The sequence below is a fragment of the Lissotriton helveticus genome, chromosome 6, assembly GCF_964261635.1.
Source record: "Lissotriton helveticus chromosome 6, aLisHel1.1, whole genome shotgun sequence".
Lineage (NCBI taxonomy): Eukaryota > Metazoa > Chordata > Amphibia > Caudata > Salamandridae > Lissotriton > Lissotriton helveticus.
This window is the reverse complement of record NC_136067.1, coordinates 3,645,565-3,664,963: the sequence shown is the minus strand read 5'-3', so window position 1 is coordinate 3,664,963 and position 19,399 is coordinate 3,645,565. Positions and strand designations below refer to the sequence as shown.

At 49.5% G+C, this 19,399-nt stretch overlaps 1 protein-coding gene across 3 annotated transcripts in view; it reads left to right on the top strand.

The window, feature by feature from the left end:
* The first annotated feature begins 152 nt into the window (after nt 1–152).
* Nucleotides 153–19,399, top strand: part of LOC144762107 (RNA guanine-N7 methyltransferase-activating subunit-like protein) — a 42,273-nt gene continuing 23,026 nt past the window's right edge. The window contains exons 1-2 of one of the 3 annotated variants that reach the window (XM_078647228.1): nt 153–285; nt 15,821–15,997. In XM_078647228.1, coding sequence (XP_078503354.1) covers nt 15,828–15,997 — 170 coding nt within the window. In that variant the 5' untranslated portion in view covers nt 153–285; nt 15,821–15,827. Of the gene's footprint in view, nt 286–7,553; nt 7,703–15,820; nt 15,998–19,399 lie in introns of those variants that run through there. The other 2 variants (XM_078647230.1, XM_078647229.1) reach the window with 2 other exon arrangements.

The following is a 19,399-nucleotide window of genomic DNA, read 5'->3' as shown; positions in this document are numbered from 1 at the left end:
CTGTCAGCGGCCTTCGCGCCGTATCACGTTACGCACGCGCGCCGCCTCTACTTCTTACGTCACGCACGCCCACTCACTACGTCAGACGCACTCGCTTCCTCTCACGTCGCGCACGTACACCCCGCCTCCTCTCCACACGTCACGCCGCACTCCCGGCCTCCAGTAGGCGCTGCCGCTGCTACATTTGACCCGCCTGTGACCCGGAAGCGGAAGTGGGCGCGTGTTGTCCTTCCTGCCCGGCTTCTGCACCCAGCGCTTGTTCCTTCTCCGAGTCGCTGTGTCCAGGTGAGGGGTCACGAGAGGGGGTGAGGGGGGGTTGAGGGGTCACGAGAGGGGGTGAGGGGGGGTTGAGGGGTCACGAGAGGGGGGAGGGGGGGTTGAGGGGCCACGAAGGGGGGTGAGGGTCGGGGGGGGTGAGGAGTCAGCAGTGGGACTGGGGGTTCAGGACCGGGGGGGGGAGGGTTGGGCGCTGCTGACGTTTTGGGAGCCCCCCCCCCCCAGGTAAAGTCAGACATGGGCCGATACACTGAAGGGCCCCCACCTGGCGTGACCCCAGCCCCATCCTTGGCCCCCGCTTTAAACTCGCAATTTCCACCCTGGGCACTTTTGCCTTTTTTCTTCCGGGGGGGGGGGGGGGGTCACACACAGGAAGCCTGGCAGCTTCCACTCGGGCTTCTTCGTCCATCAGTCTGTCCAAGTGTCAGTCATATTTGCTTCCACCCCCGATAGGGACAGAGGCCAGCCCCTCATCTGTGGGCTGTCCTGCACCAAGATTGAGGGCATTGTGCCCCATCCCACGTGCACACCCCTTGGAAGGAGGGGCTTGTGGTATTGGCCTACTTGAGTTGGGCCTCTCCTTTACATGTTTGCCGAATCCTTTGCACACACTAAATAGTTTTACAACAAAAAAAAGTCCACTCGCCAATGTCAGGCCTATGTGCTCTGTCAATTCTTTTTTTTTTTTTTTTTTTTAAACCTGTAACTTATGCAGGATGTTTGTTTATGTTGCAAACCGAGTAAATCCATAGGTATGCTGAATACACAACATGCAACATATAGCACAGGGAACATATTCAGTGAACCATGTGCAGCATGGGATATATGTACACTGGACAGTGCTCAATGCACTGCCTGCTCTTGGCACTAGGCACAGTGCATTATCTACAGCTTTTAGTTAAGTGCACATCAGATGATGTTAACACATAACATAGCCTATGTGACACATAATATACATTATTGAATACATAACGCATAATACACGCCTTTGAATGCAGATCATAAAATACCCTGCGCAAGATATGCATAGCATAATGAAAGTGTTCAGCATATTCTGGACAGCACGTAGTGCTTACTATGTTATACACATGGTGCGTAAGCTTGCACAGCAAAATCTGTACACAACTCTCAAAATACAATCACACTGTACACAGCACAGACTGAGAACATGGACCAGATAACACATACTGCACAGCCAGATATACAGAAGACCACACACGAAGAACATGACGCACATTCTGAATCCAATGTTCCCTGTATGAAACAAACGCCGCAGTGCGGGATTCATAACAAGCCTGTCTCACAGTAATGGCACACCACCTTGCTCAGTGTTTGCCGCACTTGCTACACAACCCTTGCTCCAAAGCCCCGAGCACACGAATGCTCGGATCAGGGGGACATACTGAATGGTACACTGCACAGGTGCAATGTGCAGACCCCAGGATACACTGGCAACAAAGTATAGCTGGCAATACACGGTGCTTTGAACACTGCCATGTATACACTACACAAGAAACACCCACATAACATACAGAGATGCCCTCGAGACATGCACAGTAGACTTCTCAAGACCTGGCTCTTAATGCAGTAGCAGCACCCCCCCATAGCGCCTTGAGACCCTCGCGGGTAAGTAGCACGCTTTACGAGTACTCTGATTGATTGACAGTACCATGTGCCAAGGCTTTGAGAAGCTAAATCACAGAGGAGTCCCAAATCTAGAAGTAACAGCACAGTGCTCAAGCTGAAAGCAATGTGAACATAATTACTACATGATACACGCAGTAGTTAAACCTGGCAGTGTAAATACTGCACACAGTGCTTTGCTGTAAACTTTCATGTTGTAAAATACCTCATAAAAATAAGATGTATGTTTGGTATTGAAATAAATGTAAAATGCAGTACTGCAAAAATGCAGCAAAATTACCATATTTGTGCTGCTAAACTTCCATGTGTGTGCTGCAAAATTTGCTAATCCATGCAGCAGTATCATGGAGGGTCTGTTGAGTGATCCCCAGAGGCATGAGACAGTGATTTCATTGTCGCTGCTGGTGCAGTGTCTACTTGCTGTCCTGTTCCTTGCAGTGCTGCTCAGGCAGATCCTCTGAGTATTTTTAGCAGGAGAAGTGTCCAGTGCATTTGACTCGCACTCTGGGTGATTGTGGGCTCTTGCACGATGACATCACTATAAGCTGTTGAGACATTGGAAAGAACCCAAAGTGGTACTCCTTTTAACGCATGTGACCTCGAAACTACTAACAGTGGCAGCCGACTCTAGTAATGAAGAATAGCCTTCATAGCTCCACCCACTGAGTAGGTGTACTTCTGGCTCTCCCATGTAGATATGTTTGGTATGCTTTGACCTGGCGCGTTCATTTCCCACAGTTCTTTGTGGAGTTTGCTTGGGTAAAATGAGCCTGTGTAGCTGTTTTGTGGGCACCCTGCATGCATGTAGTTCCTGAAGATGTAACTTGAGCCATAGTGCCAGAAGCAGTTTGGGTGTCCTTGTACACACACAGGCTTTCACAACTCAATCAAGGTAATTGAGTCAGTTTAAAACTTATGTCCTGGGGCCATCCTACTGAGAACACTGGTAGCAGAACACCAAATGCACCCCTTTAGTATTTGACCCTCAGGGCAAGAAGGTGAGCAGCAGTCAAAGGCTTACGCGGGAAGGTGGAATGGTGTTAGTGGCTAAGAATTTAATAGGTCACGGGATATCGCGCAGTAACAGATTGTCCAGCCAATGAATTTACTTTATTCTGTCATTGTGCAATACTTCTGTAGGAGGCTGGTTTAGTATATGGTGCATACTTATTTAATTGAAGTACCTTGCACTTGTCCAGACAACCCTTATGGTGATTTTTGTGGTCTTAGACAACAAGTGGTAGCTGTGTAGAGCAGCATTCAGGCTTAGTCCAGAAGGAGTGTTAAGCAGCTTGTTTTACCAGAACTAATCATTTAGTGTAAAACAACCAAAGCTCAATGTGGCAAGGCTCTATGCACAAGATTCTTAGTAATCCCCACAGTAAAATACAGAAATATCAGATTGTGTGCTCCAAGGAAGTGGGCAGCAACTTATACCCACAATAACGTACCAGAGAATTCTGGTCCTGCAACAGAAAACAGGATATCCTGAGCACTACTCAACGTGTGTTATGAAATTAAAGTCCAAGCCGTCTTCTCTCCACTCTGTTGTTTATTCTTGAGATAGAGATATTTTCGTCACAGGTCACATTATTCATCCTTTTTAGGTCGAGGACTCCGAAGATTTTATGTTTCTTGGTGTAGGGGGCTTGAACCCGCCCCTCTTCTCCATTGGCTGGCCTCGTAAATGCTGGCCAGCCATTGGAGGAGAGGGGCGTCACTCCCTTTAAGCCCCGTCTTTTTCGGATTCGGGGCGTGTTTTTTTAGGTTCTTTCTATCTGTGACGTCATCCGTCACTCAAACCTAAAAACACGGCCCGATTCCGAAAAAATTGGAGCTTTGCGGCCACCATTTCTGCCGTTTCCGGGAGTGCAATGGTAATGAGTGTATGTGCGTGTAATATATGTGCAAGGAACGTCTGCGTGTGTATGCGCACGTGACCCTACTCCACACATCCAGTGGTGGTGATGCTCTAGTCGGCTGACAGCTAAATTGTGCGGGATTGATACCAGAGGCTCTAACATATGTCTGTTGGTCTTGAGAGATAATGGGAAACCCAAGAAGAAATCCCAGACTGCTCATAGTCAGCAGTAACGAACGAACGCAGAATGTACATTTCATCTGCCACTTTTCAGTGTGTCGTGAGTGTGTACTATCTTCAGCGTGACTGAGTTTATGTTTGCTCATAAGTCCCAACAGTTCTTATTTGCAGATAAGACACCAGACACTGAATTTTCAGGATATGACACGATTCGCTGTTTATTCACGTGAACGAGGTAGTTTCTGGCTGCATGAAGCAGAAAACCAAGAAGGTTGCTTCCATGTTTGCGTTTGATAGCTTATCTCGGTTTCACAGTCAAGAGCCCAACATTGAAATGAGAGGTGTAACGAAACTAGAGCCCCCCCCCTGCCCCTTGACTCCTCCATCACCCACTCATCCACCTACCCAAAAGACAAACACACCCCCCAAAGGAGACAGGGTGACAACAAGCAGCGATTGACATGCCTTGCATGCAATCATTGCACTGCTTTCGGCATATGTGCCCTGCTTGTTCTAGAATAAATGTATTTTGAAATGATATGCCAGAGTGACTAGTAAATCTGAAGCCCCCGGCCACCCCCTTATGCCCAAGCTCCGCCCCTCGCGCGAGGCTGATTTTGCCCGGGACCTGTTGGCGCGCGGAGAATGAATTGGCTCATAAAACGGTTGCCAAGGCCTTCTGTTGAACGAAAGTTGAAAACTCACACCAGCCAATTGAGAAGGCAGACAGGCTCAAATAGTGCCATGTGCACGATCTGCCTGGCAACAAGGCGCTAAAGAGATGCCGGGAGCAGAGGGCCGCAGTCAGTCAGTATCATCAGTTGGTGAAGCGAGCAGCAGAGGCGGCCGTCTGTACGTTTGCATCTGAAAATCAGCCACCTCTGAAGCCTGCAGGTTCACCCCAGACCCCATGGACGACCCACAGGTGTTAGAACAGGAAGGGCTGGAGGCTGCCCCCTCGCTGTGCTTGCTCCCCTGCCCCCTCGCTGTGCTTGCTCCCCTGCCCCCTCGCTGTGCTTGCTCCCCTGCCCCCTCGCTCTGCTTGCTCCCCTGCCCCCTCGCTCTGCTTGCTTTCCTGCCCCCCTGGCTGTGCTTGCTCCCCTGCCCCCCTGGCTGTGCTTGCTCCCCTGGCTGTGCTTGCTCCCCTGCCCCCCTGGCTGTGCTTGCTCCCCTGTGTGTGTGTGTGTGTGGGGGCTCTGGGTGTGTGTGTGTGGGGGCTCTGGGTGTGTGTGTGTGGGGGCTCTGGGTGTGTGTGTGTGGGGGCTCTGTGTGTGTGTGTGTGGGGGCTCTGTGTGTGTGGGGGCTCTGTTTGTGTGGGGGCTCTGTGTGTGTGGGGGCTCTGTGTGTGTGGGGGGGCTCTGTGTGTGTGGGGGGGCTCTGTGTGTGTGGGGGGGCTCTGTGTGTGTGGGGGGGCTCTGTGTGTGTAGGGCTCTGTGTGTGTGTGGGGCTCTGTGTGTGTGGGGGGCTCTGTGTGTGGCTCTGTGTGGGTGTAAATGCAATAGGTCATGCATTTGCGAGCGATTAAGCTATTGGCATTGTAAATGACAATGCCATTTATTTAACGATTATGATATTGGCAATGTAAATGACTGCCATTTATTTATGATTTTAAAAAAAATAAAAAAAATTAATGAGCAATGCCAATAGCTCTACCTTTAATAATGCCGAGACCATTGCATTGTAAATGCTTGTTTTACATGCTACAATGTTCTTCAAGTAACCAAACAAAGGCCAATACGTGTTTCATAAGATCTGATGCGTCCGCATCTCTGACTTCATCAGGGCTCTCAAATATCTCTCTAGTCCAGACATATACTGATTTAAACGATTTCTTGTACAATCGCTATTCTTCTCCAGTCCTCTATTCAGGCCACTCGATAACCAAAATGCAATCTTTCTGACCGAGCTACAGAGAGTACTCCTTCCTCATCTTTCCAGCGTCTGAAACGCTGTCCCACATCCAAGAACCAGGGGGTCGGTGTCCGGTAGGAGAACCAACTAGGTTTGGTAGTAGCAATAGATGTGGAAGGAGAAAAAGGTGCATCATTGGGACCAGCAAGGTCCGAGGGACTCACCAAGGGCAGGAGAGTCGGAGCAGGCAGGGGAGCCCACTGGAGCCAAAGAAGACCCGTAAGAGGACCCACAGGCCAAAGGCATAGGAGTCGCAAGGTGCCCAGACGGTTGATGTTGAAGTGGTTTTGGATTTGAATCTTGTCCCACAACGAATCTGAAGATCCACCTACAGATAAGCGCTTAAGTACCCTAGAGAAAGGATTGGTACAATTAAAGGATCACTCGCAGAGGAGGGGCTGGACAGAGGGGGACTACTCCCATGCCTTTTGTTGTCAGTTTCAAACCAGAGCAGGAGCCAACAGGAGTATGTAATGAGGGCACCAAATGTGCCCTACAAGGTCCTCTGGTGGTGCTAGCAAGTGCCCCCACCCCAGACTAATACACTAAATCCTGTCTGGTATCCCGGCAGGGGTGCCCCCTCTCCCCCCTTCTTTTCATACTTGCAGTGGACCCTCTTGTTCGGCTCCTGGGACAGAGACAAGGGCCACAGCAACCTCCAGGCGAAGTTGCAGACAAATAGGACATGCATCAGGGACTCACTACACATGCCTTTCAGTGCTACTTGGCCTCCTTGCTCATGGTGCAGTTCTCACTTCAACTATGGTCTATCCTCTTATCTGGGCAGTTCCTCCGACAGGTAACTGCAGCTGCCCTTCTTCTTTGGCCAGATGTGTCCAAAACATATGCACTCCACACTCCGTAGGCAAGGCAGACCCACACTGCTTCCGACTGATCGTTACAGACTTCTTGGGTGATGTACCCTCATCTGACTGGGGATGAGGATGTGACTTGGGCAGGGTTGGATTGGGATTGAAAATTGGCCCGGGCATGCATAAAAAAAATAATTCGGCCCACATTTGAATAATCACTCCTCCCTACTTTGGCGCAATCTTAGAAACAAAAACTTTAGGGACTGCTAAAAAAACAGCCCACAGGAGAACTCAGACACCAGCCCCTCGGGCATTGCCCGCGTTACCAATCAGACGCTGGACTTGGGTGATGTACCCTCATCTGACTGGGGATGAGGATGTGAACGACACTAGTCCTGAAATTCAGAAGATTCTCCAATACCCTAAGTGATGTCACCTGCAGTGGCCCGTAAGAAGCACTGGCCACAGATCTAGAGTCTCTGCCCTTCTCTTACTAGTTTTCCAGAGCAGATTTGTGTATTCCATGGGTATAAGCCTTGTATGGTATCATGAACATGGAACATGAACATTGTATATATCTTTTTGTAAATCTTGACCACATTCTTCCTTATTTTTGTCGCCGTTCACGCTGCTCTCATCACACTTGTCACTGAGCCGCTCACCTTCACTAAACACGTCCATTGTTCACCATGTGTGCTTTTGGTCATTGTATATTTAACTCTACCATAGTGCTGCTATAACTACTTCCAAATAATAGCTCCCCCTGTTTTTCACTCCAGCTGCATTGTTGTGGTCTCCCCTTTGTTCTCCATCCCCATTGTAATTTGCATCGCTGTTTTATTGTACTCCTCTTTTTCAATGTTTTCCAGTTGAGGCATTGTTGCATGCTCCACAGAAGAGGCGCAGCGGGGGGGGAAGGGGGATCAGCGATACAGAGCGCCTTGCAGGCTCCCTCGGTAGAGGCCGACCAGGCATCACCCACCACTACAATTGACAACTGAGACGGAGGTAATGGGAGGTAAGAGGGTGGGGGCATTTTCCTTACCTGCCCAAGGCTGCGGCACCCTGGCTACGTCACTGCTGCCATCTTTTGAAGCTGTGACGAGGGGCATTTTTACCTGAAATGCAAGTCGCTTTACTGCGATGCATTCATTGGTCACAATCCGTATTTTAGGAGGGGCCTAAAGAGCTGTATATGTTTGTATAAACGTGAGCACAAGGATGGTCGGACCCTCTGGTGGAGGGGTCCACTGAGAAGTGAGCATTGTTGAAGCATTACGCCCCTACTATGTACGTCACAGACACGTTTAACCTGAAATACTTCAACAGAAATGTGGAGATTGTTTAATTGCAAAAATCAGGTGTTATTTACTAGTTCTCAGCTAGAACCAAACTAAGCCGAAGCGTAGAGAATGCAACCAGCCGACAATGCCAGTTGCGGGCACTCCCCTAACTTACGTGCCAAAGCTACAGTCAAGATGTGCACTGAAGGTATCGTAAACGACGGGCTTCAAGGAACAAATAAACGCCTGTCACCTGCCTTCTGTTAACAAGCAGAGGAATGTGGAGAAAACAAGAGCAGGTAGTGTTGGTGAGGCTCCTCTAAACAAACATCCGTTCGTTTGTGGTTTTGCCATCAGTATTCGATGCGCTCATAGAAAGCAGTCAATAACAAGCGAAAGTACCGCCTGACCTCCTGGTCCAACATCAATGACGATGAGACACGCAAGGTCATGAACTCTATCCACTCAGGATCTCCGTCTGACCCGTGCCCACACCACGTATTCAACAAAGCAGACGCAGCCATCGCACCCCAACTAGGGAAGGTCATCAACATCTCCTTCGAAACAGCGACATTCCCAGAAAGCTGGAAGCATGCCGAAATCAACGCCCTCCTCAAGAAGACCAAAGCGGACCCCAAGGACCTCAAGAACTTCCAGCCCATCTCCCTGCTCCCGTTCCCGGCAAAGGTCATCGAGAAATTCGTCAACATGCAACTGGCCCGCCACCTCGAAGACAACAACATCTTGGACCCGTCCCAGTCCGGATTCAGACGAAACCACAGCACCGAGACAGCCCTCATCGCCGCCACAGACGACATCAGGCGAAACATCAGCCCTCATCCTCCTGGACCTGTCAGCCGCCTTCGACACCATCTGCCATCGCACTCTAAAGACACGCCTCCTAGAAGCCGGAATCCAAGAGAAGGCTCTTGACTGGACCACGTCCTTCCTCTACGGCAGAACCCAGGGTGTCCGCCTCCCACCCTTCCGAACCGAAGCCACCGACATAATCTGCGGCGTCCCCCAGGGCTCATCCCAACGCTGTTCAACGTCTACATGGCCCCCCTCGCACAAGTGGCCCGCCATCACGACCTCAACATCATCTCCTACGCTGACAACACCCAGCTCATCCTCTCCCTCACCAAGGACCCACACACCGCCAAAACCAATCTCCACAAGGGAATGAAGGCCGTCACTGATTGGATGAGGAGCAGCCGTCTGAAGCTGAACTCGGACAAGACGGAGGTCCTCATCTTCGGACCCACCCCCTCAGCCTGGGACGACTCCTGGTGGCCGACCACACTGGTAACAGCACCAACACCCACCGACCATGCACGCAATCTAGGATTCATCCTCGACTCCTCCCTCTCCATGTCTAAGCAGGTAAACGCCTTCTCCTCCTCCTGCTACAACACCCTCCTCATGCTCCGCAGGATCTACAAGTGGATCCCGACCGAAACAAGAACGGTGACACAGGCCCTCGTCCGCAGCAGATTGGACTACGGCAACGCACTCTACGCAGGAATCCCAGATAAACACCTACGAAGACTACAACGCATCCAAAACGCCTCTGCCCGACTGATCGTCAACGCCCCCCATCGCAGCCACATCACCCCCCACCTGAGAGACCTACACTGGCTCCCCGTCAACAAGATGATCACCTTCAAGCTCCTCACCCACGCACACAAAGCACTCCACAACGCCGGACCAGCCTACCTGAACAGCAGACTCCGCTTCCACACCCCCACCCGCCAGCCTCGCCCTCGCCGCTGTCCCCCGCATCCAACGAACGACCTCCGGCGGCAGATCCTTCTCCTACCTCGCCGCCAAGACCTGGAACACCCTCCCTACCCACATACGGCAGACCCAAGACCTACTCGCCTTCAGAAGACTCCTCAAGACCTGGCTCTTCGAGCAGTAGCAGCACCCCACCTCCCCTCAGTGCCATGGGACCCTCACGGGTAAGTAGCGCGCTCTGATTGATTGATTGATTGCGTGTAACCTGACCCACCAGGAATGCAGCTGCCATCCAGAGAGCAAAACGCTGTGGGAGTGAACCTCTGGAGTAGAGGTGGGACATGCACCCGCCTTTGGCCATTTGCATGCTTTCATTATTGAAAGCCACACGCAAAGACCAATCCAATGTGTGGGAGGAGTCAGACCCACACAGAGAAGTTTAGAGTGCTCACAAGAAGCCTCCCATAGAGCAGTGCATGCGCACTGCACTAGGCTCGACCTTAAAACTATGCATGTCTTGCCCTTTGTAATTAACACACTGCCACTACTGACAATCTTGTGGCTCCTGGAGAGCTGGTGGTAGTCATGCTCGCTAGGGAGCGCCTCTCAAGCCCTCAGAGCCCCTTTGGATCTTAAGGCCATGACTGAAGTGGTCCTCTGAGAACTCGTATGATGGTTGTGTGAACTGAGGCCATAAAAACAGGTTAAAACGTGCTAGAAAATCACTCTTGTGTAATTTGGGTGATGGGTGCACACCTGCAGCCGACCTTTCATCTGAAGAGACTGATTTAGTGGTAGCCAGAGTTAACGCTCTCCTTTTTTTTGCATATCTTCCTTTGCAGCTTCTTGTAGGCTTCCCCCCCCGAACTTATTGTAAAGTTCGATTCAGTGTCTTCCTTTAAAACATTGTTTTGAGGAAGGACTTTTTGATGAAAGTGACTGAAACTGGACCAGGTTCAGTCAAGAGAAGAGTTCGAGAGCAACAGGTGGACAAAGACTGTGGCCCAGAAGTATGGCCTTGGACCACCCTCCACACAACCACATAGAAAGGAAGGACTTCCTGTTACTCCCCCTTTCCTGTGCTTTCTGTTGAAAACTGAATTTAGCTTTGTTACCTTCAGATGATTGCAATCGAGTTGAGGCCAACCGAAAGCAAAACAGGAGTCATGCCCTCAAATGTTTTTTGTGAACGTTGAACTTGAGGGGACTAAGTGGAAAAAGCATTTGCTCCCTAAGCTGGATATGAGCTGACCCTACTGGCGTATCCTGTGTACACCTTTTCACTCAAGGCGGTCTGCACAACACCCTAGGGGAAGGTGAAGACTAGAGTCTGTAGCGAACTCCCTTTTAAAAAGAAACTGCTGAAGGATTTAAGAGGTGGATGGCGGGGCATGGGGAGTGCCTGCCTGTTCAACCAGAGCGCGCTGCCCTGAGGTGACTGGAGTTGCTGAGGGTGCTGAGACTGGGAGCTGTAAATTGTTGCTCCTCTGAGTTGTGCATGCACCCTCTGAAGTCTGCATGCTTCACCCTGAGCGGCTCCTGATAGTTGGGAGAGGAAGCTTTGCCTGAACTTGTCTTCACTAAATCCAGTTCTGCGCCTCAGGGTCGTGACGGACCCACATTCTTCACACTGCTTCCTGTTCTGCACCTATTGATTATGCAAGGCTTGTCTTCCTACATTACTGCTTCTTGTTCTGCACCCGCTGATTGTGCAAAGCCCATTTTCCTGCATTACTGTATCCTGATAACAAGTAAAGACCCATGTGCTGAACCTTTCATTGCTGCTCTCTGTTCTGTGCCTAAGACGTGAGAGACCATGTACCTGAAGCCTGGATTGCCACATCACTTCAAGTGGCTTACGAGTGTACACGACCCGTGTGCCCTGCCCTTTGAGCGTGTGCAGTCTGAGAGCCCTCCGTGATGGCGATCCTTGCTCACCTGGCTTTCAGTGCGTCAATCAAATGCTCTACGGACGGGCTTGTATGCTCACCCTGCCCTACCTGGCCCTAGGTGTTATCCAGATCGAGGATTTCTTCCCCCATGGTCCATGTACTGCGTGCCACTGCCCACTCTGTGGTCCTTGTATGTGGCCTTTGCCACCACCATGCGATAGGACAAGGGCTGTGGCAACCTGAAATCGCTTGATCACTGTTTGTAGGTAAGCGTGGAGCCCGCATCAGTTACAGTGTAACTAAGAGGCACAGTGCAGTATAGTTGTTGGTGCCATACAGCATTTATTTACTTTACTGGGCACATTTCCTTGATAATAAATATACCTATCTTTCATTTCTAAAAGTGTATGTACTGTGAGTGATACTTGTGCAACCTCAGCCAGAGAGTCTCCTGTTCGACCCAGTCCCCCCTGAAAGAGTCCAGCATTAAAAGGATGTCCTTGGCATATCAGTGAGTTCACACGCCTATCTGATTTCTGTGTTTACAAGGACTGTGACAATACTTATTAGAAGGATCACCTGTCCGGCCTCGAGTTGTGCAGGACACTGGCATATAGCCTTAAGTTTCAAACAAGCCTGGGACACATTTGGGAACATCACAAATAACCTTTCAGTATCGAGTCGACTGCCAGTGATCAGACCGCAGTACTTACAGCTGCATCTTTGAGGGAGAAGGTGTTGGAAGCGAGGTCCACAGGGATCACTCAGTGCCTGATTTGAAAGTCGTGGCACTACGTGCAGAGATGAACCAGTTCCAGGTTCTTTTCAGTGCAGACACCAGCCATTGGCATAGGTGATTCCAGAAGCACTCGAAAGAAGGCGCCTCCCACCAAATACAAATGTTTTGTGCATCACGTTTTAAAGAGGTTCCTAGGGAGTGCTGTAGAACTTTGGCAGGATGCATGGAAGTGTCTTCAAGTAATTGTTCCACTTGTCTTCTACACACTCGTACCCATGACCTCTCAAATCTCTCCTGCTACTTATCTACCTTCAGAACACTTATGCTTTCTATGTACGCTTGACGCACTGATACTTATGGGATCTGTCCTCCCGCCTAAGAATTTGTGCATTTCAGGTGGATTCGGCACCTGTCTTCTTAGGGAGGTTACTCGGAGTCAGGCCTTTAGCTTCTTGCGGAACTCGAGAAGCGATGAGGAGGCTCTAATGTGGTGAGGGAGGGCATTCCAAGCTTTGGGGGGAGATGTACGCTGTGGCTTTGCAGATGCAGGGTATGCGTGCCAGTGAGAGTTTGGCTGAGCGGAGGTGTATAGATGTGTATGCGGCCAGGGTTGTGCATTTTATGTGTGTGAGAGCAGTTATCACTGGGTGTGTTTGTGGATGGGAGGCCAGTGCAGTTCTCTGAGATGTGAGTGGATGTGAGTGCGACAAGGTAGGTTGAGAATGAGTCTTGCTGCTGCGTTTTGAATGGTTCGGAGCCTGTGATTCCTGTGTAGCTTGTGTTACCGTCGTTGAGTGAAGGATCCTGAGGATTTGAAAGCAAGTAGAGGTCACTGCGTTTTGTTTTGGGTTTTTTTTTGTGGTGGGTGTCTTGTACGACAGAGAGAGCATGAGTTTGGGTATCGCCTGTGTAGTAGGAGCGTATGTTGATGTTGTGTGATCTGATGAGGCCCTCTACCGGAGTCATATATATGCTGAATAACATCGGACAGAGAAAAGATCCTTGGGGGACTTTGCACATGAAGTTCTTGGCCTCTGACGTGTAGGGTGGCAGGGTGATTCTGTATCCAGTTGAGGGCGGTCCTTGTATGGCAGTTTCGTGTAGCCTTCTGATCAAGGTGGATTGGGAGACCGTGCAAAGGCTGCAGAGAGGTAAAGCAGTATAAGGGCTGCTGTATCAGTTTCTGCGATGATTACGGTCTCCATGCTGTGGTTCTGCCAGAAACCCGATTGCATGGTGTATAAAAGCGGAGGTGTGTTGATGTGGTAAGAGTTGCTTGATTGTGGCTTTTTCCATGTCCGGGTAATGCAGAAGGCAGATTGAGTGTTAGCCTGCTAGTTGTGTGGGGTCTGCCAGGAGTTTCTTTTGAAATGCGATGACCATCGTGTGTTTCCAGGTACCTGGGAAAGTCTCTGAGGTGATGGAGCTGTTCAGGCTGTGGGTCAGGACTTTGCTGAGGGGGCGGTACTCGTATTGTAGATGTGGTTGGAGCAGGGTTGCGTTGGTGCCCCAGAGTGGATGATCCACATGGTGTTGGCTGTTTCTTCTGTGGTGCGTGTTTTGCAAGGCAGCCAGGGTTTTTCCGTGGGTGTTTGTGAGCAGGCTATGGGTGAAATGGGGCAGGGGTTCAGTTGGGAGGCGAAAATGTTGTAGATGGATTTTATTTTGGTGCTCAGGAATTCAGAAAGGTTGTCACAAAGTTCTTATGAGTGGGTAATGCTGTTTGTGGTGCTAGCTGGTGAAGTGAAGTTGATCAGGAAAATGTCTTTGCCGCTGTTGGAGCTGTTTTCTATGTGCTCTTTAGGGCCTTCATCTTGGTTTCTCTGATTTGTTGGTGGTAATGTCTCAGGGCTGTCTTGTATATACCTTTTTCTTTTTTTTTTTTTTTTTTTTTTTTTTTGTCATTTTCTAGATGGTTTAATTCTCGATCTTCTTTCTAGTTGTTTGCGGAGTTCCTCAGTATACCAGCTAGCCTTTTTCTGTGTTCTCCTCTGTGCGTTGTGTTTCTGAGGTGCCACAGAGTCTGCACATTTTGTGATCCACTTGTCCAGCTCTTTGATGTTGCTGTTCAGGTAGTTGGTAAATGTTGGTTGATTCAGGGGCAGGGTGTACCCAGTTGAATTCATGAATGCTGCTCCAGCTGCATTTGGCCATGCTTGTGAAGGGGAGTCTCGTTTTGCGGAGGATGTTGATTTGGGGATTGGATGATGGCGTGGTCCGTCCAGGTGAGCGGCCTGGTTGAGGTCATTTCAATATGGTTGAAGGTGGTGAAGACTGGGTCAAAGGTGTCTCCGGCGGAATGTGTGGGCCTACTGATGTGCTTTGTCAGTTCCAGGTTCCGAAGGCTCTTGAGGAGGCCTGTGATTTTGATGTCGCTTTTGTCTTCAAGGTGGAAGTTGACATCTTCTAGTGGGCTGTAACTGTTGGAGCTGATGGTGAGGAGGGCGATGAAGTCTGCGATGTTATAGGCGAAGATGACGCGAGGTCCCGATGGTCGGTAGACGAGGGTTCTGCTCGCGATGTAGGTTGTTGATGCTCGTAGCTTGAAATGTAGGTGCTCCATATAGGGGTTGCAGTCTCTGTTGTTGTAGTGCAGTTGAAGGAGTCTTTACTTTTACTGTGATTCCTCCTCTTGGTGTGTGTTTTGCTGTCCTAGTGTGAGTTTGTTTCTGCTGGGAAACCCATGGCAGTGTCTGGAGCAGACTCCGAGATCAACCATCTTTCCTTAAGAAACAGGAGATCCGAGGTGGTGGTGTATGAGACTTCCATGACGTGTTTGCTGAATTAACGGGTGTGTGGGACCATGCATGATAGTTTATTTTGGTGTGCAACTTTGTAGATGGGTGTTGGCGGTGTGCTGTTTGTGAGTTATGTGGGTGAACTGTTGCAGGTGAAGCGGCAGTGGGTGCAAGGGAACGCTCCCTCTGTGTGGTGCGGCAGCAGTGCGTTTATAGACCGGGTTCGGTGACCGAAGGAGTTCTGTGGAGTTGCATGGGGGAGGGACGAGGGACCAGGATTGTGGCGCTGGGCACGATCCAGATGTGGAAATGTAGAGGCGGGCTTGGCTTTTGCATGCCCGATACGCATCCACACAGAAGAGGCAATGAGCGGTACAATAACCATATCCACTCATTACTTCGACGGACCATTACTTTAAACGTGGGCACTCCCTTGACCTCAAGGTGGGTCCTGTTTCCAAATGGCTTGTCCTGGAGTTATAATAGTAAATATGCCAGGCCAAAGCGATGCAATAGCAAGCTGAGGTCATGGCCACTCTCCCTGTAATTGGGGTCGAAGTGAAGACTTGCTTCCCAAAAGTTAAAACTGGCACTGGAATTCTTATGGATTCAGATCGCATTTCATTGAATTCAGGAGGCCCTGCGCTAACCCTGCTGCTGTCGACTGAATTTGCATCTGTAATGTGATGTAAGTTGTGGATTCTTGGGAAATGTGGTTGTCTAACATTGAACCGTGTTTGTGCTCAGTCGTACAATGACCTCCACATCAGATGTCACCCCGAACTATGAAGAAATGTTTACTCATCGCTTCACCGCTGAGGATCAGGAGTACCAGCAGTATGTGAAGCGTGGCATGGATCCCCCACCGATACTGGACAATTGGCGAGGCCGATCTGGGGGGCAACAGCGGAATCGGGATCAGAGGTAAACACTTCCATATTTTTCTATTTACATGTTTTTGAACTAATCATTTTTGTTTAGATCTTTCTCAGTAGTGTTTGAACCACTTTTCAAATACAGTAGGTGAATATTGAAGAGTAAACGCTAATGGTTAGCTGCAAACAGAGGATTGAGATGGCAAAGTGATGTGAAATTGTACCACATACAACCTAAAAGAGAAAAACAGCTGTTTTTTTGCTCTTTTACACAGTAGTATTTCACACAAGAATCCGTATTTCCTCACTCATGCCTGTTATGGGGAGTGGCCGTCCAGAGAGCGTGCTCATTGAAGTAACAGCGGTGCGGAGGCATGTTAGAGTGAAGTGTGACTGAGCCACAGCCATCTTGTCTGCACAGTAGGCAGAGCTTGACTGCCCATCAGTGAAGCTGTGACCAGCCCTCAGATCGGCCACTCACTCCGTAGTAACTCTGGACCCACATCTTGACTCCTGCACAGCACCTCTGGGCACTTCTGCTCCAGTGAAGGGCACACTGGACGTCTCCAGAACTCGCTCCATCTTGAGGCATCTTTCCAGTGCGAATGGCATTTCTGTAGTTCAGACAAGGCTCACTTCGTGGCATCCATGCACTAAAAAGATTGAAATAAATAAAACCAGAAAAAGCAATAAAATTGGCAGATCTTATTGCTGTTCTTCAAAGTCCTGTAATTGTGCATTGCGTCCTTTTCACAACTCTACCCAATAGCTGATGGTAGAAGAAATGGCGCCTTCTGCTTCAAATTCAAACAGTGGTGCACCCTGCAGACCGGAGGGAGCATTTTGTGCAGGAAGTGCTCTTAGTCTGCAAGATCTTGACCTTTATGTGAGAGTTCAGAGGGCGCTAGTTCAACTCTTTGCCATATATTTATGTAGAAAGAGCTGAGCATGCATTTATAATCTGAGATAGTCTAATCTAGAGAATACAAATGTGTTCCTTTACATGTCCATAGACCAATCCTTGTCCAAGAGTTTTTATCTTCCATGGGGTCGGACTGACTTGCTGCACGGAGGCGTTTGGGTAAAACTGTGATGCTAGAATCATCCAAGTCATGCAACGGAGTAAGAACACTGAGGTAAAGCCAATTTGCTTTCACCCAATATTAGATGTGGAACCACAAACGTAGCACTAAAAGAATCTCCAAAACGTTGCCAGACCTGTAGGCCTAGTGATTTGGATGATGCACTCGGTTCATGAGTAGGACATAATATCATATTGTTAAACATCATATCCCTGTCCCTCTCTCTGGCAGTCTCTGCACATCTCTCTCTCTGTCTGTGTGTGCCTTCCTCTGTAATTGTATATTTCTGTCTCTGTCCATCTTTGGTCCAGCCCTCATCCCTCTTACTTTGCTCCTTCTCTCTGTGTCCCTCCATTGTTCGCTCTGCCTCTTTTACTGACCCCCCTTCTTCCGTCGGTCCCTTCCTCTGTCCCTCTCCATCCATCTTTCTGTCCCACTATCTCTTCGTTTGAAAATAAGACCAGTCCCTTGAGCAATTGGTAGCTTGATTCCAAACCAGCTCGCATGTAGGGCTTGAAGTCTCCAACTACTCCTGTGATATTGTGGGCAGTGTGTGAGCCCTTCAACTTATCTGTTTTATTTCAAAATGTAAGTATACTTGGAGGTTTTATATAGGGCTCTTACCTCTTCTAATGTGCCTCTGCATTAGCCTGGTCGGAAAGCAGCATAGGGGTTTGCATTCACAGTATGGGACATTATAGTAACGCTTGAGCCCAGGATATAAAGAATTGTGCCCTCTCCACAGGTATTTCCCTTTCCTCACTCCAACCTGTAAGATAGTTTTCTTAGCCGAAGTGCACTCCTGCCTGGATAGGCGTAATCAGAGTTACACAAGATCCGTATCTGCCTTTAGAAGCCAGCTGAGGAATCCAGTTTTTGCGTGCAGAAATCAGGAGGCGGGAGACTAGACTTGCAATTGGTAGTCTCCCGCCTGAATCTGGAGGGTTGGCCTGCATGCTAATATAATAATTCCAGTTCTAGCACCATTCTTCAATCTAGTGACTTGTAAAGCACGACTACTCACACGTTAGGGTCTCAAGGTGCTGGGGGGAGGGAAGGGACTTCCAATTCACTAAAGGCACTGTGGTTCAATCAGGGAGCCAGGTCATGAGGTCCTTCCTGAATTGGGGCAGTGACAGGGATTGCCTGAGGTGGAGAGGCAGGGAGTTCCAGGTCTTTGCTGTGAGGTAGGAGAAGGATCTTCCTCCAGCCGTGGCCTTGCAGATATGTGGGATGGTGGCCAGGGCCAGTTGAGCGGAGCGAAGGTCTCCGGTGAATGCATGGAATGAGAGGCGGTGGTTGAGGTACGCAGGTCCTGTGTCGTATAGGGCTTTGAAAGCGTGTGTGAGGAGCATGAAGGTGATTCTTTTGTTGACTGGAAGCCAGTGGAGGTCTCTCAGGTGGCTTGTGATGTGGCGTTGGGGGGGGATATTGAGGATGAGTCTGGCGGAGGCGTTCTGAATGCTCTGCAGTTTCTTGAGGAGGTTCTGCGTGGTGCCGGTGTAGTGTTGCTGTAGTGAAGTCTGCTACTAATAAGTGCGTGGATGACCGTCTTTCTGGACTCAGTGGGGATCCACATGAAGATCTTTTTGAGCAGGCGTAGTGTATGGAAGCAGGATAATGAGACCGCATTAATGTGGCGGTTCATGGTGAGCGAGAAGTCCAGGATGATGTTTCTTCTGCTCTGTCCTGTAGTAACAGGGTTATGCCGTGAATGGCGGCTCGCTGGGGGTAGAGATTTGTCTTTTAACTGCTTAACCGTGGTGGCAAATCTGCCGCAGTGCGGCGTTTAGCCGGAGTGGGTGGGGCTGCGTCCGCCAACGTATGTGTGCAGCACTACGGAGGTAGTGCTCGCGACGGCCTTGGCCAACAAACGCGGCGAAGGGGTTAGAATCATTGGTAATGAAGTTCAGTTTTACGGGAAATAGCAGTCTGATCACGTTCTGACTTTTCGCACCAAGGAGCTGCCCTCCTGGTACACATTGTTCTCTTGTTGTTACATCACACTGGACAAGATGCCTACTACGTGAGGTGCCACGTGTTGCTTAATATTTTTGGGGGATTTACATATTCTATGCTTGTGCTATTTCCATCCTTTAACATAAGCCAACTTTGTATGGCTCAAGTGTTTGAGGATATGATTGTCTGATCAGGCTAGTCTACATCTGTGTGCTGGATAGAAGTATCATATTTCTGAGCATATCCCCGTGAGGCCTACGTATCCCATGTGGATGGCTCTCGTCATGTGGCTAAAGGACGAGATAATGAAATTTTGTCGCCAGTCCTATATCCAGTTGTCGATGGGGGCAGTATCTGAGGGGAACGACATGCCCTTACTTTCTTAAATTAAAAAAGTTAGTTCCCTAACT